This window comes from Salvia splendens, chromosome 14 (genome assembly GCF_004379255.2).
Source record: "Salvia splendens isolate huo1 chromosome 14, SspV2, whole genome shotgun sequence".
In the NCBI taxonomy this organism is placed as follows: Eukaryota; Viridiplantae; Streptophyta; class Magnoliopsida; order Lamiales; family Lamiaceae; genus Salvia; species Salvia splendens.
In genome coordinates, this window is record NC_056045.1 from 7,225,271 (window position 1) to 7,241,687 (window position 16,417).

Below are 16,417 nucleotides of genomic sequence, written 5' to 3' on the forward strand. Positions count from 1 at the left end.
AACACATTTAGGATTTAATTATGTGCTTATACTTTATATAGATGGTTTAATAAAGTAGTAGTAGTAGTAGTATACTATTAAGGAAAAGTATTCATGAATTATTATGGAATGGTTTTTCAAGACCAGTTGTCTAATTAATTTACATGCTTTCTGTCCCTATAATGATTATATTTTTGAAATGTGTATATATGAAATTATTATTATCAAGAATGTAATGATTTTCAATGGATAAAAGGGTGGCGGGTTCTGCAATACATATGTGTTTTGGATACAGGTTTGGAATGTGAAAAAGTTACAAAAGAATATTTGAGAAAAAAGAGACCTTCAAAATTCCCTCTAGTGGGGCTTCGGATTTGATAAATTAAATAGTGCAATCCAGTGATGAGATAAGTAGAAAACATCACGAGAAATTACATTTCATGGAAAAGGAAATAAGTAAGCATATAATTAAAGTAGAATATTTTGTCTCTGCGCAGAAAGTTTGTTTGAAACTCCTTAACGTTTCACATTTTGGAATTTTAATATTACCACCAACATAATTTCGAGCATGTTATTCAATTTTTCTCATCAAATATTTTATTTTTACATTTATATATACAAAATTTGAACTTTATTGTAAATTGGGTGTGAAAATATAATCACTATAGTAATAGAATAGTAATGTGACTAATGTCTGTGATTAGACATGCAAATTTAATCCGCGGGTTTCGGGTATACTCGACCCCGGCCCAATACCCGAAGGGTTTTGGGTATCCGAAACCCGAAATTATGGGTTCGGGTACGAGTTTCGGTAGTTAATGTTTGAAATTTTCGGGTTTAGGGTACCCGAAACCCGTATTAGGGTACCCGACTAATACCCGATTAAACTCGATTAATTATGTATTTGAGATAAATATTTTTATTTAGTATAGGGCAATAGGCCCGTAGGGTAAATCTAGGGTAAATTTATTTAATCTCTTTTATGTTTCAATTTGTGCCAAAAATTTCTTTATTTTAAAATTAAGTAGTGTCTATTTAACTATTTGTCTAATGTCTATTTTATATATATTAGAAATTTAGAGAAAGCTAAAACATTAGAAATTTAGAATTGAAGTTTAGACTTTTAATAATAGTCAATAAATAGCTATGGTGTTATTTTTAATAATTTCTATTCTCATCACAATATAATTTATATAAAATAATAAATTTGAAATATAATAATTTCGGGTTTATGGGTTCCCGATTAGTTGGGTTTGGGTACCCGCATCGGGTATTAGGGTATCCGAATTCACATACGGGTCGGATATTGTGTATGGTATTTTTTAGATTTTTGGTTCGAGTACCCGAATTTTTCGGGTTTGGGTATCCACGGATACCCGAATTTACATGCCTATATGTGATAAAGGAGTAACGAATAGACGGTGATGCCGTCATTTATTAATTTATAATGTTTGCAGTTATAAAAAAAATATTATTGCAAATTAGATCCAACTTTTAAAGTGTTTCAATAATACTTTGTTGTAGTAGATTCATTGCTTCTAGATTTCTGAATTATTTTGGATTTGGACCAAAGATTCAGAGATTCATTCGGTGTCCAGATTCAAATGGATTGATGATTTATGAAGCTCATTATCCGAATGTTTCTTTGTGATCAATTTTAACATTGGATGTAGAATTTGATGTGAATAAAATATTTCATGTTTCTCATAGATTTCATGAAATTTTACTATGTTTTTAATTCATAAATGTCTATATTAAAAATCGAGACAGATGTACAACAATTAACAATTCATTAAAGAAAAAAAGAAAATAATGAGATAACTAAACTCGTATTTGAGAGCGTAAAAGAAATGCCAATTCTCGATTGCATAGTATCACCAAGAACTTAAGTTTGGGATATTTGATGTACATAAAACATTTCATATTTTCGTCATAGGTGTCATGCATTTTATTATATTTTTCGAGTAAAAAATGTTAATATTCCCTTTTGATGTTGAAAATTTAGACGAAAATGAAGAGTGGTCGAAGAATGGGGCAAGAAATAGAATAATAGTTGATCACACGGTCCGGTCCGGTCCGGTCCGTGTGCTTTGTTCTAGTCGACCGAAACAGTTCACGATCCGTGTGAATTATGTCATTTTACAAATAATGAATCAAATCTCCGGCGTAGACTATTAAAATTATTATACAATTTCACTACCTTTTTCCATCTCACAGGAAAAGCATATAGTAATACAAATAATTGAGTCCAATTAAGTCATATTTATTTCCGACAAGATTAAAGAATGGAAAACTGAATAATTACAACTTTCAGAATAAGAATAATTACACATCAATGTTATATACATTTAGAAATAAGTAGAGCTTTTTGTCTCCAATTGCCATATACTTATACAATGGTTCTGAGTGTGTGTAAAATATCATCAAAATTGTGAGCTGATGATAGTCAATATGATAATTTAATAATGACAACCATAGCCGTGGGGTTACATAAAATTGTGGGAATATATGAGAAAGAGAGAGAGAGCCTCGTCAACATCAACTCTTCCACTTTGCCTTTAGCCTTTAAGCTTTAGCCTTTTGGTTTTGCCACCATTTCCATTATATTTTGTATCTTTTTAAGCTTCTCAATTTTCTATGTTAACAAATATTCCTCCTTTTAATCCATTTCAATAAAACTTTCAGGGGTTTGGGTGTTTTATAACAGGAGCAAAAGAAGAGACAAAAAAGTACCCATGTCAGTCCTCTAATTATAGGAAAAACAAAAACAATTGCATATAATCCATAAGCGACAATTAATTATATTAAAAAAAGAAAAGAATATTTGATGGTTCAATATATTCATCACCAATTCTTCATTTTTCTTTCCTCATTTTAACTTATTGCCTCCTCCCCCCTTGTTCTCACACACACATACTTTACTTTGCAGAATTCTTGCCTTTTCTGGTTTTTCGAGCCGTTTATTTCTGGGATTTTTTTAAAAAAAAATTATATACTTAGGTTGGCGGCCATTTCTCACCACTCCAAAGTCTTCAACTGTTATGAACACACACATTCTTGTACACCCAATTACTGCCAATTATAAATTGGATACTATTCTATTGTAGTTGCAGCTTCCAAAAAGATGAGAGAGAAAGGCAAACACATTGCATTGCTAAGCTGCCCTAATAAGATAGTTTAAGAGCACAGAGTTAGATTCCTTGTGTTTTTATTTCTTTTCATATATAAGAAAAATCAAGAAAATACATCGATTACAAGTATTTACTAGTCAGATGTATTAATTTTCCAGGTGGGATTTAGCTATTGCAGGTCTGTTTTCCGCCACCTGTTGGATTCTAGGGCTTTAATGAGGGTTTGTTACAAGACTTGTTTTTTCCATTCATAAAGATCCAAATTTTATTTCTATCTTTGCCTCAACTCTCAAAATTCAAACACAGTTGCTCCATTTTGTCTCAATTCATCAACTAAATTCAAAAACAAAACCACCAAAAAAACCATGTTCCCAATGGTGATTCCAAATTCAAGCGAAGAAGGCACCGATTCTTCAAGAGCTCATCAAGCTGATTTGGGCACCCTAAATTCAATGATCCAGAATTCCAACGCCAGCACCACTCCTCAGTTGAAAATCAAGAAGAAGAGAAACCTCCCTGGCAATCCAGGTAATAGTAGTAGTAATAGAGCATAACACACACACACACCCACCCACATGTGTATCTATGTTTTTCACTTTTAATTTTATAACGACCGACTTTGAATATTAATTTTTTACTTTGATTAGTTGAATTTTTTATTACTATCAGTTAAGTCATTCTCTGTACGTTTATGCAGACCCTGATGCTGAGGTGATTGCGTTGTCTCCGAAAACCCTGATGACGGCGAACAGATTCGTGTGCGAGATCTGCAACAAGGGCTTTCAGAGGGATCAGAACCTCCAGCTCCACCGGAGAGGGCACAATCTGCCGTGGAAGCTGAAGCAGAGGAGCAGCAAGGAGAATCGGAAGAGGGCTTACGTCTGCCCGGAGCCGTCGTGCCTCCACCACCACCCGTCCCGGGCGCTGGGAGACCTCACCGGAATCAAGAAGCACTACTGCCGGAAACACGGCGAGAAGAAGTGGAAGTGCGAAAAATGCTCCAAGATCTACGCCGTTCAGTCCGATTGGAAAGCCCACTCCAAAACTTGCGGAACTCGAGAGTATCGATGCGATTGTGGAACCCTCTTCTCCAGGTAAATTCAATTTGATTAATCTCGTGTTTTATTTAATTTATAAAAAGATTCAATTTTTTTAAGTGGGCTTGTGTTGTTTTAGTTAAAAGTATTATTATACAGGTGATGAATGCAATTAATGCGTGTGTCTGTCAAATAAAATAGGAAAGGGGAAATAAAATCTTGTTATTTTTCAGATAAAATTGTGAAATGTGGAACAGTGAGAAGCCTGCACTTGCATGCAATTTGTCTGTGTTTCTTTCACAACTTTTGCTAATTGTGAGTACTATAAAAGGAGTCTAGGAAACAATGATGAATGGTTGTAAAAGAAAGTTATGGAAGCTTGAATACTTTTGTTGATGATGGCGGAGAATCCCTGCAAGATTTCTCACTATTTACTGACAGATGGGGTAATAATTTGGGAGGCTATAATCATCAAAAACTGCAAAAAGAATATGGCATTGTTGTGTTGTGTTGTGTTGTTTTCGAGCTGCACATGCACTCACGCCCTACTGTGTGTATGTGTGTGTGCATGATCAAGCTCTATTTTCAAAATCACCTTTCGTCATCGTATATGCAAATTGATGTTCTTTTTTATTGCTCATTTTTGTGCATGCAAATCCATATCTCTCTCTCTCACACACACACTTTGGGGCTCACAAGCTCAGAAAAAATCATCTACATTTTCTTCTTGGCTTTTGTTTTGAAAGTTTATAGTGACCCACAAGACTATTCACCCCTATACTAATTATTGAAGAGCTTTAGGTCTTTTTACTCTCACCCCCATAATTCACATGTTTAATTTCCTATGAATTTGGTTTTGGGTTGAAGAAACTATGACTACTCAATTTGATAATTTCCTTATTTTTATTGTGTACATTATCTTCATCCCATAATAAGAGTCTATTTCACATTTATCATAAATGATAAGTAGTTCTCACGTTCCACTACCTCACTTCACTCACATTTATTATAAAACCAATTGAGTATAAAAAAATGAATCTCATATTATACTAACTTTTTCAACTCACTATTCTTTACGTTTTTTGAAGCCTGAATAAAATAACCGAAACTAGCTAGAGGCTTATAGGTTTCCATTAATACCAAAAAAAAAGAGAGACAACAATACTGTTGCATTCTCTAGTACATGTACCATATTGTGGACTCATGATGGTGGTGAAGAAGTTGGCATGCATGCTAAGATATGAAGATCATGATGACTTGAAACACAATATTCCACCTTGTCATTTAGCCATTCCCCCAAACAAATTAAATGATCATGTCATAGTAGTAATTTATCAGTATTTTCTACTTTCACTTTTTTGTAACAGGAAGGATAGCTTCATTACCCACAGGGCATTCTGTGATGCATTGGCTGAAGAAAGTGCAAGGCTCTCAGCTGCCACCAACTCAATCTTGCCTCCACAAAACCCTAATTTCACTACCACCACCCAACCATATCTCTTCACCCCCCAAAACCTCCTCCCATTCCGCAACCCGTGGGGCCCCCTCCCCCAAAACCCTAACCCCATCAATCTCTCAGAGAGGGCCTTTCCCTTCGGAAACTTCCAGGCCGGGGCGCCTCCTCTCTCCGCCACCGTGCTCCTCCAGAAGGCGGCCACGATGGGGGCAACGGGCAACGTGGGGTCCACCATGGCCCACCTCGACATGCACAAGACTAGCGATGGATTGACCAGGGATTTTCTTGGGCTGACCGGAGACCAGTGCAGCGGCGGCGTGAGGGAGCTGCAACTGCCGCTGGTGAAAGTATCGGCGTTTCACAACTCTCTGTTGAATCACCATGGATTCGGGTGGGGCAATTGCTAGAGAGGAAGTGTCTACTTTGTTAAGTACAAATTCACTTCAAATCATGCATGTTTTTTTTTTGTGTTAAATTTGGGTTTATCTGTTACCGAGAATAATAAATTATCTGCGGATCTTTTAATTACAAGTTGTGAGACTGATTAATTTCTTGCTTAGTTTTTCAAGTTGAGCTGCTTATCAAAAATTAAATGTGAAACAAAATCTATGTTATACTAGTATATAGTTTAACATTTTATTCCATTTATCTAGGTGGTGTTCGGTTGCTTAGATAAAATAATACCAACATATATAATCTAAGATTGAGCTGTGAGATTATTTAATATTCATCTAGGATTGAGTTGTGGGATTGAATCTCATAAACCAAACACACTACATATTTAACCCCGGGATACAATCTTGCAAACCGAATACCATATTATGCATACAACATAATGTTGATACTACTAGCATGAAAGTGTAAATTGCAACGTAAAAATACAAATTAATGCAAGTAGATTGAAGCTCACTTAGCTAATGGAGTACGTATTTGGATTTTAATTAGTAGAAAATCACAAAGAAAGTGAAATAAAACAATAATATTAATAGCATAAGTACAAAACTGAATCTAAAAACTAGTCCATTTAATGTGTGAATTTGAAAGAAGAGGGAAACCTATTTGATGAGTGGATATATAGTTGAAAAAAGAAAAGTATGGAATAGTAAATTAAGTTGGTGTAAGCGTGAAGGTAAAAAAGTTGATGTTATTGGTATGTGTTTCCGTGCTGGGCTCTTATTATCTTAGTGTTAGTGGTGGTCCGCCAATTTGGTAGTGAACATATAAATCATCAACACTCTCTTCATTAATGTCAACGCTTACCAAAAAGATTCATCAATTTTAAAGTTTGGATGGATTATCTCTTTTCCCTCTGTTTTTGTGCTTCTGCATCCTCTTTTCCCATTTTCTTTTTTCATTTTTCACTGCCTATTGTTTCGCCCTTTTTTATCGATGAATACAACCTATAAGAGAACAATTTTGTTACTTGTAAACACAACCAATTCGAGAAAACTAGCATCAACATTCTCGATAAAGTAAATCAATGAATTATTAGTGTAACTTGAGTCCATACTAGAAGAATAAACTTTTCTCCCAAAGATAAGGACAAAGAATATATTCAAAACCCAAGATGGAGTTAAGGAAAAAGATGAGGAATTGAAGTAAAAGTTGGCAGAATCAATCAATAATTCCTTTAGCTTTAAGAGGTATATACAAAGTGTGTGCGATTAAGAAAAGATAAGCAGTAAGCATATGGAATGGACCCAAAGACTAGAGATATGCTAAATGGTAAGCTACTTTGGTTTGGTATATCCAAAGCTTTTAGAAAGTAGGGTGTAATAAGTTGCAGGTTAAGGTAGCAATACACACCATTTGCCTCACTAGAGAAAGGACACATTCTCTTTCTATCTTGCTATGCAGCATAAGAAGACAAAACTAATGCTTCTATTCTACACAACTTGCATATGTCATGTTTCATAAGGGAATCTCATCTCCACAGGCCTACCTTTTGTTCCTTTTTTTTCTTCCAAAGCATGCAAATAATTACCAAACCTTGTTTCATATACTTTTACTACTTATCTACTGCAAATCCCCATCCACAATACTCCCTCCGTCCGCCAAAAACCTGACACGTTTTGCTATTTTAGGGTGTCCGACATTTTCCCTTTTTTCCACTTTTAGTAAGTGGGCTTCATACTCTACTAATTCATTCCACTCACATTCTGCTATAAAATTAATACTGCATAAAATGGAACTCATAGTCCACTAACTTTTTTATTCCTTTTCTTTATAAAAATCAAACATTGATTTCTCAAAACTCGTGCTGAGTCAAAATGTGTCTTTAATTGGCGGACGGAGGGAGAATATACTATTCTCTCCCTCTTCACCACATAACATTTAAGTGCACAACGGCAATGAATAAAGAGACTCGACCCAACTTCAAAATTAGAGCATCCGCAACGCGTCTTGCAGGCGTCTCGGTCTCGTCTCGAAGAGACGAGACGGCCGCGAGACAGCGTTGCAGCCTTCTGTCCCGGTCCCGTCTCGCCGAGCGTCTCGTCCCAAAGGGACGACTCGCGCGACAGCTCGCCACGCGCCAGCGCCACGTGGCGCGCTGGCGCTAGGCGTGACGCCCACTCGCCGGCCCGCGAGTGGGCGTCGTCACGCTGACGCAATAAATCATTTTTTAAATTCGATTTTAATAAAAAAATTAAAAAATTTAAAAAATGGTAATATTACCGTTGAACGGTAAAAAAAATATTTTTTTTCTTTTTTTACTCTATAAATACTCCTCTTTCATCCACATTATACACACAAACACACATCTATTATTCTCAAATCATCTTCATTTCCTCTCCAATTTTCATCTCACCTCTCCAATTTTCATCACAAAATGTCTGGAGACGGAAACTCTTGCGGCTCAGCGGCTTTGACATAAACGCGTTTGGCGACAGGGGGGCATGTACAATGTCTTGGGTGGTTCCGGTTCTGGTTCCGGTTCGTCTACGCCGGGCACCCGAGGCTCGTCAACGCCGACGGCGTACCAACCACCCCATTTTGATGTGGATGCATACGCTCGTCCCTCCGCCCCGAGGTATTCGCAGGGATTATCCCAAATTAAGGAGGATTATCCGGATGAACCCAATCCGAAAGGAGGACGAGGCGGTGGAAGCTCCAGGGGTCGCGTATTCGACGCCGTGGAGGAAGAGGAGGAGGCGGCCGAGGAGGAAGAGGATATAGGTCGTCATCCATACAGCCGGGCGGACATGATGACTCTGTTCAACGTTTGAGTCAGAGTCTCGTACGATCCCATCGTCGGGAATCAACAAACCCGCAAGTGTTTTTGGGAAAAGGTCACCGCCGCCTACAACGAGAACAAGTCGGGTCGGTCCCGCCGCAGCACCCTGAAGATGCTCCACAGTCATTTTGACCGCGTCGACAGAGATGTCAAAAATTTTTGCGGCATCTACAAGAATGAAGCAGCTCAATACCAAAGCGGAGCCAGTGGAGCCGACATTATAAGAGCGGCTTTGCGAGTCTTCTTTGACGACAACGGTAAAGAATTCAAACATGTCGATGTTTGGGAGGCCGTCAAAGACGTTGAATGGTGGGCAGACGGTGTCCAGTCCAGCCAGGGCTCAAGCTCGAAGCGCACGAAGTACATGGCGGGTGGCCAATACTCGTCTAGTGAGGGCGGGTCAGGCAGCGCCTCACAAGAGGTTGAGGGCACGACCACCGATGCAGGGGGCTCCTCCCGTGGGCGCCGTCGGCCGCAAGGGACCAAGGCGGCGAAGGCGGCTAGAGGGAGGAGGGGCCGAGGCGAATCAAGCCAGGCGGGCTCGGTCTCGGGCTCGAACACCCTATTGTCCATGTACTTGACCGCCACGATGGCGGACACTTCCCGCATGACGCCTCCACAATATCAAGCCCATCTTGACGGAATTGAGTATATGGCAAGACAAATTGGTATTCCACCTCCAGGTAGCTTGAGTGCACCGCCACCGCCTTCGGGGGATGATTCGCCGGCGGAGTAGTTTTTATAATTTCTATAAAATTGTATTTTAAATTATGTCTTTTTTTATTTATTTTGCCATGAATTTAATTATATATTTTTTTAGGATTTTAAGTTGTAATTTTATTTTATTTAATGAAGTGTGTTTTTATTAATTGAATTTGTTGGAAATAAAAATAAAAAATGAAATTGAATGAATAGTTAAGAGATGAGATGGTTAAGAGACAGATAAGAGATGGAGGGTTGCAAGTGTTGTCTCTTAGTTAAGAGATGGAGTGAAAAGTACAGTGTGGCCCATGAATAGTTAAGAGATGAGATGGTTAAGAGACGGATAAGAGACAGCGTTGCAGATGGCCTAAGTTCCTATCAGTATATGGCTCAACCCACAATGAAGAAACAACTGTTTCAAGATTCCATATTCTCATTCTCATAACTCTTAGGATTTCACATAACTCGATAAAGTGTAAAGCAAACAATTCTTCACCTAATATATAGGCTGAAATTAATATGTGGATAATGAATGGAACTAAAAGTATCTATAGCAGCAATCGAACCCAATCCACGTAATATTGCAACTGCATCATTGAATATATATATATATATATATAGTCGTATAAATAACAATAATACATGTATACTAAAAGGACATGAAGATTGGTATGGAGTTATTAATATGCTTAGTTAAAGGAGGTGACTAATGACATTCAAATGCAAACATCACAACTTTCAACTGTTTATTTTTCATTATTATTAGTAAAACTTTGAAGCCTCTTTAGCTTTTTACATCCACTTCATTATATGTAGTCTTTAGCTTTTAATTATGGAGTCCACTTGACTTTTAATTATGGACCGTGATATAAGACAAATTAAAATATGAAAACTTTGTCCTCAATGGTTACATTTAAGATTCCATCATCACAAAAACTATTGTAGGGGCCACTCCAGAATCGATTTCATTGCTTTTAGCATAATGTAAATCTACAATTTCTTCATTAAATCAATTATCACCATTTTGGGATAAAACTCAAGATCCAACATAAGTTGATCTTCATGAACATGTAGTAGCAGCAAGACCCCTCATGTCGTGACAGACAAGTATAATAGCTTCCTTCAACTGTCTATGTACAACTCGATTATCTCTTGCTTACAGAATTACTCAAAACAGAATCATGAATCAAACTTCTTCACCATTCCTTTCATTGTCACGTCTCTCCATGTACCTTTGTGCTCTTGTGTAAGGATTCGCACGGCAATTCAACGCTCACAACAAGCAAGATATAAAGCACGCTCGAGGGTTACGTGGTTCGGCAAAGATCTGCCTACATCCACGGAGAAGGATTATGGAGTTTATTGAACAAGTATAACGAAGATGAATCTCTCTACAAGATGATGCGCTCTCAATTTTGTAAAAAATCATGGATTAAATATGCCCGGTCAATGAATTTTGACCAAATAATAAATGTAACGAGACATTTAATTTTGTGAAATTAAATGACATAGCGTCGATCTACATTTTACGTAGATAAATGTAGTATATTCACTTTCTCAAATCCGATTTCCGGTGAGTGGGAAATAGTGGATTAGTTGGGCATAATTAGCTTTTAATTAAAGCTTGGAGTTAGGAGCTTAGGGAATAATTAACTAGTGTTAATTATCCCACATTGGAGGATTAACACATATTTTAATGTGTTTAAATTAAGTGGCTTTATGTTACTTAATAATTATAGTGGACCAAGATGGGTGAAAGAGCCCACACGCGCGCACACGCGCGCGCCGTCGCCTCCGGCCCGCCCGAGCTCGTGCCCGTGCTCGCGCTCGCGGGCCCCGGGCCCGATCCCGATCCCGATCTCCTGCCAAACAAGCATTCTCTGCATTCATAAGCTCTCTCCCTCTCTCTGCATTGTCTTTCTGTCGAAGCTCTGCCCTCTCCTCCATCCAGTTCGCCGGAGCTCTGCTGATAGCGGTGCTGCTTCACCAGAGACGTAGCCGTTTTACCTTTGGGGACGACACGCCAAACCGAGAGCACTACCGGGGCGTATCTCGTCTTGCGGGAAGAGGCCTCCTCGACTCGGCTAAACTTTGTTCACGGTTTATGGTTTCTTTTCGTTGTAATTTCAGCTTCAGTTTCTCCATCTGTATTCCTTCCTTTTGGGTTGTATTACGCCCTGTTTATATCTTGTAATCCCCAGAAACCAACAAACTTCCTAATCTAGCAAGAGCTATCTATCAATCTTGGGTGTGTGTAATTTGTGTTACAATGTTGCAAACTGAGATCTAAACTAGCTATATATGTGAGGTTGTGATCGAGCTCAACCAAGATCTCTTCTCGGCCGTTAGAAGTCAGTTATAACTAACTTCTCCCAACGGCTAGTTCCTTGGCTTTTATCCCAGCCCCATTCCCCGAGCCTAACTTGACTCCTAGCTCGTTGATCAACTCCACGTTTGCATGGGCACAACTCCACATCTTGTGCCTTAGTTGTTGATTCGGTAACAAACTTCTCATTTAAAGTGAGCTTGTGTACATCCGGTCTTGGGTATATCTCGTCACTCGTGCTCCAAATGACTCCACGTGATTACCAACCACATCCACTTCATGCAACTAAACATTCCATGCAACCTTAGCTTGATCTTTGTTTTGATCTTCACAAGGTTCTCTAACACCCCCCAGGCTAAGAAATAATCACTACACCAAGTCTGCTTCTCAGCTTCACAAAGGATTGTTTGTTGAGAGGCTTTGTAAATATATCAGTGATAAATTCGTATTTTTGTAGGTTTGATTGGTTGTTGAATGTGCATACAGGCCCGTCCCTTGGCCCGTGCGGCCTGTGCGACCGCACAGAGCCCCCAATTTTCAGGGGCCTCTGAAATATTTCAGCCCATATACATGTATTCCTATTTTTTCAGCCCAACAAAGCTATTTCTCTTGTATAGCAACGCCCAGGCCTTTTTCTAGCACCGTGACTCCAATTCTGATCGGTTTCTTTTCCCGATCGTAGACCTGGGAGCCGCCTGTTCGTGTTCGGTGTTCCTCATCGACAAACGCCGCAACAGGGACCAGCTCACCAGAGCCATCGTTGATCGCTTCTGCAGCGCCTGCCAGCTCACCAGATTTTTGCACAGGGCCTCTGATTTTGTCGGGACGGCCCTGTGTGCATAATGTCGAGTTTTATCAACTCGAATCTTTTGTTTCCGATCAATTTAATGACATTTGGGAGTTTGACAAGTTTGTTATGTTTTGGAGGAAAAAGAGGGCTAATATAAGACCACCAAGTACACATTCCATTTTGAAAACGCTTTCTACTCCTTGGCTGATGCATTGAAGACCTTCCAATTGAAAACATTATTAATGACATTTGGTAGTTTGACAAGTTTGTTATGTTTTGGAGGAAAAAGAGGGTTAATATAAGACTACCAAGTACACATTCCATTTTGAAAACGCTTTCTACTCCTTGGCTGATGCATTGAAAACCTTCCAATTGAAAACATTATTAATGACATTTGGTAGTTTGACAAGTTTGTTATGTTTTGGAGGAAAAAGAGGGTTAATATAAGACTACCAAGTACACATTCCATTTTGAAAACGCTTTCTACTCCTTGGCTGATGCATTGAAAACCTTCCAATTGAAAACATTATTAATGACATTTGGTAGTTTGACAAGTTTGTTATGTTTTGGAGGAAAAAGAGGGCTAATATAAGACCACCAAGTACACATTCCATTTTGAAAACGCTTTCTACTCCTTGGCTGATGCATTAAAGACCTTCCAATTGACATTATTAATGACATTTGGTAGTTTGACAAGTTTGTTATGTTTTGGAGGAAAAAGAGGGCTAATATAAGACCACCAAGTACACATTCCATTTTGAAAACGCTTTCTACTCCTTGGCTGATGCATTGAAGACCTTCCAATTGAAAACATTATTAATGACATTTGATAGTTTGACAAGTTTGTTATGTTTTGGAGGAAAAAGAGGGCTAATATAAGACCACCAAGTACACATTCCATTTTGAAAACGCTTTCTACTCCTTGGCTGATGCATTGAAGACCTTCCAATTGAAAACATTATTAATGACATTTGGTAGTTTGACAAGTTTGTTATGTTTTGGAGGAAAAAGAGGGGCAAATATAAGACCACCAAGTACACATTCCATTTCGAAAACGCTTTCTACTCCTTGGCTGATGCATTGAAGACCTTCCAATTGAAAACATTATTATCACACATTGCCATTTTTTATATTAATCATTAAAATCTGTTTTCATTTTTACTATATATATTAAAAACTAAATGAATTATATATTCTTATAATTCAAGACTATCAATCAAGTGTTATTTTAAAATTTTAAACTAACATATATCCTCTTAAGTGTTATTATTAAATGAAACATTAATTTACTCGTAAATGAGAGAGTACATCACTGCGTTTCTTTGAGTTGCATCTTGTATTTTACCTGTTTAACAACTATACTTTACATGTTAAAATGTAATAAGACGGTAATTTAATTATTTCATATTAATCTTCCTGCTTTAAAAGGGATAGTTTATTACTATATTTCATTTCTGTAATTAAAATTATATATATACCTTATTTATTCCATCAAGTCGTATCTTAATTAAAAAATTACCATTTTTACTCAACTTATTTTTCAATCCAATCTTATTCTGGTAACTTTTTAATTTTATATCTTATAGTACTCGAGTTTGTTGTATTAATATACTACTCTCTAAGTAACGTTTTATAAAACTGTAAATTTGATTATGTAATGTCCAAGAGCGGCAGTAAACAGTCGGCCCATTTTGTTTAGGCCGTGATCCAAGTAGCACAAAAGGTTTTTCAAATCCAACAACATTATTCTCCTAAAGAAATTCTCAATTTTTAAGAAGACGCAATTTTTCAAACCTCTATTCATTTTTCAGAAAGACAATCTAACTATGTATATAATGACAAACTAAGCTTAGAATCAACCGAAATCTACGTATGAAATATTATATATATATATATATATATATAGAGGTGTGATCAAATACAAACTCTGTAAAATACATTATCTACACTTATCTGCATTCACCCATTAATAATAGTTTTGGTTGTAATGGGAAGTTGTTGTGCAAATCAACACCATTGGATTAAAAGATCTAACGACCTCCGTTTGGCATTTGTTCTACGTTTAAGAATGGTTCTATCTTGATCACAATCATATATATATATATATATATATATATATATATATATATATATATATATATATATATAGTCCTATTATTCACAAATCCACTCTTAAAAACCGAACCACCGAACCATACCAAATTAGGGTTTTTAGATCTAGTTTTTTATGGATTTTTTTTTTAAATTAACTCCTATATGAAGGAAGAAATTATAAATAAACTCCTATACTATAGAAAGGAGGAAATTACAACTGATGTCAAGAGGGCCCGAACTCAGCACCTCATACAATAATGTCTAAGCTCCTTGCCACTAGGACAATGGCTCTGGACACAAATTTATCAATTATTTTCGCCTTCATCACGAGCCTATTTTAATTCATCCGAAGGTAAATAAGTCATACTAACATGTTACGAAGATTTAACTTCATTCCAGTAGGTTTTTACTTCATTCCAGTAGGATTATTACTTCATTCCAGTACGTAAATGCGGTTTCGCCGTCGCGTGCCGTTCTTTCTCTCTACAATATCTATCACCATCGCCACAACGCTAATATGGTATAATAAACACATGGAATGATGTAATAAATTATTGGAATGAAGTATGTGTAGAAGCATTTGAAGTCCTACTGGAATGAAGTAAAAACCTTATCCAATGAAGTAATAACGTTTCTGAATGAAGTAATAAACTTACTTGAATAAATTGTATTTTTTAATGTAAATAAAGTAAAAACTCAGGTCAATGAATTCAAATGAAACATATGTTGAATCATTTCAAAACCTACTGGAAGAAAGTAAAAACATGTTGTAGTTTCAAGGTATTGCGTACGGAATGAAGTAATAAACCTATACAATGAAGTAAAATGGGCCTGTAATGAAGACCGAAAAATTTACACAACAGCACATCTCATCAAATAAACTAAATCTAATGGCCCAGATTTGGTCTCTAGTTCGGTCTTTAAAATTGGTTCGACATTGATCACAACTCTCTCTCTATATATATATATATATATATATATCTATATAGGGGTGTAATAAAATACAAACTCTCTAAAATACAAACTATACAAACTTTAATCATACTCACTTAATACAATTAATAAATGGTTAATATAAGAGATTTTTCTAATGTCAACATTTTGACATCGAAAAATCAGAATTTGGACACCCCCCGTCGACAGAATTTGTACACTCCGTACATCCCCCCGGTGACATAATTTGTACATTCCGTTGACATCGACACCCGGTGACAGAATTTGTACAGTCCGTTGACATAATTTGTACACTCCGGTGACATAGTTTGTATTTTAGAGAGTTTGTATTTGATCACACCTATATATATATATATATAGGTATGTAGAACTGAGATTATTAGGGTATCCACTACGGGAGCGGCGCGCCGGCCGCCCCGCCGGATTATAGTAGGGAAGATGTCGCCCCGAGGCGGACAAAATTTCCGGGGCGGAAGAGGCTTCGGCGTGTTTTGTGCGAGGACGCGTCGGTCCCCGATCGCCGCGCCTATAGGCGCGCCGGCAGCCCCCTGCGTTTTTTTTCAAATTTCCGACATTTTTAGGGTTTAGAGGGAGATTGGAGAAGGAAGAAGGAAGAAGAGAGAAAGAAGCAGTTTCGAATTTTGTGTAATTAAAATGAAAATTGGTTATAAAATTTCGGGGCTATTGGAAGTGTCCGCTTTATAGTGTCGGAA

At 37.3% G+C, this 16,417-nt stretch overlaps 1 protein-coding gene across 1 annotated transcript; it reads left to right on the plus strand.

Moving 5' to 3' along the window:
- The first annotated feature begins 2,859 nt into the window (after positions 1-2,859).
- LOC121765018 (protein indeterminate-domain 12-like) lies at positions 2,860-6,162 on the plus strand. The gene is made up of 3 exons (XM_042161058.1): positions 2,860-3,638; positions 3,808-4,204; positions 5,515-6,162. Exons 1-3 carry the CDS (start codon positions 3,476-3,478, stop codon positions 6,008-6,010), a joined length of 1,056 nt encoding a protein of 351 aa, XP_042016992.1. The 5' UTR covers positions 2,860-3,475; the 3' UTR covers positions 6,011-6,162.
- The last annotated feature ends 10,255 nt before the right edge of the window (positions 6,163-16,417 follow it).

Excerpts from the sequence above, each read along its gene's own strand:
- LOC121765018 (XM_042161058.1), top strand. The coding sequence starts at position 3,476 with ATGTTCCCAATGGTGATTCCAAATTCAAGCGAAGAAGGCACCGATTCT. Across the intron at positions 3,639-3,807 it reads AAACCTCCCTGGCAATCCAG|ACCCTGATGCTGAGGTGATT; the intron begins GTAATAGTAGTA and ends ACGTTTATGCAG. Across the intron at positions 4,205-5,514 it reads TGTGGAACCCTCTTCTCCAG|GAAGGATAGCTTCATTACCC; the intron begins GTAAATTCAATT and ends TTTTTGTAACAG.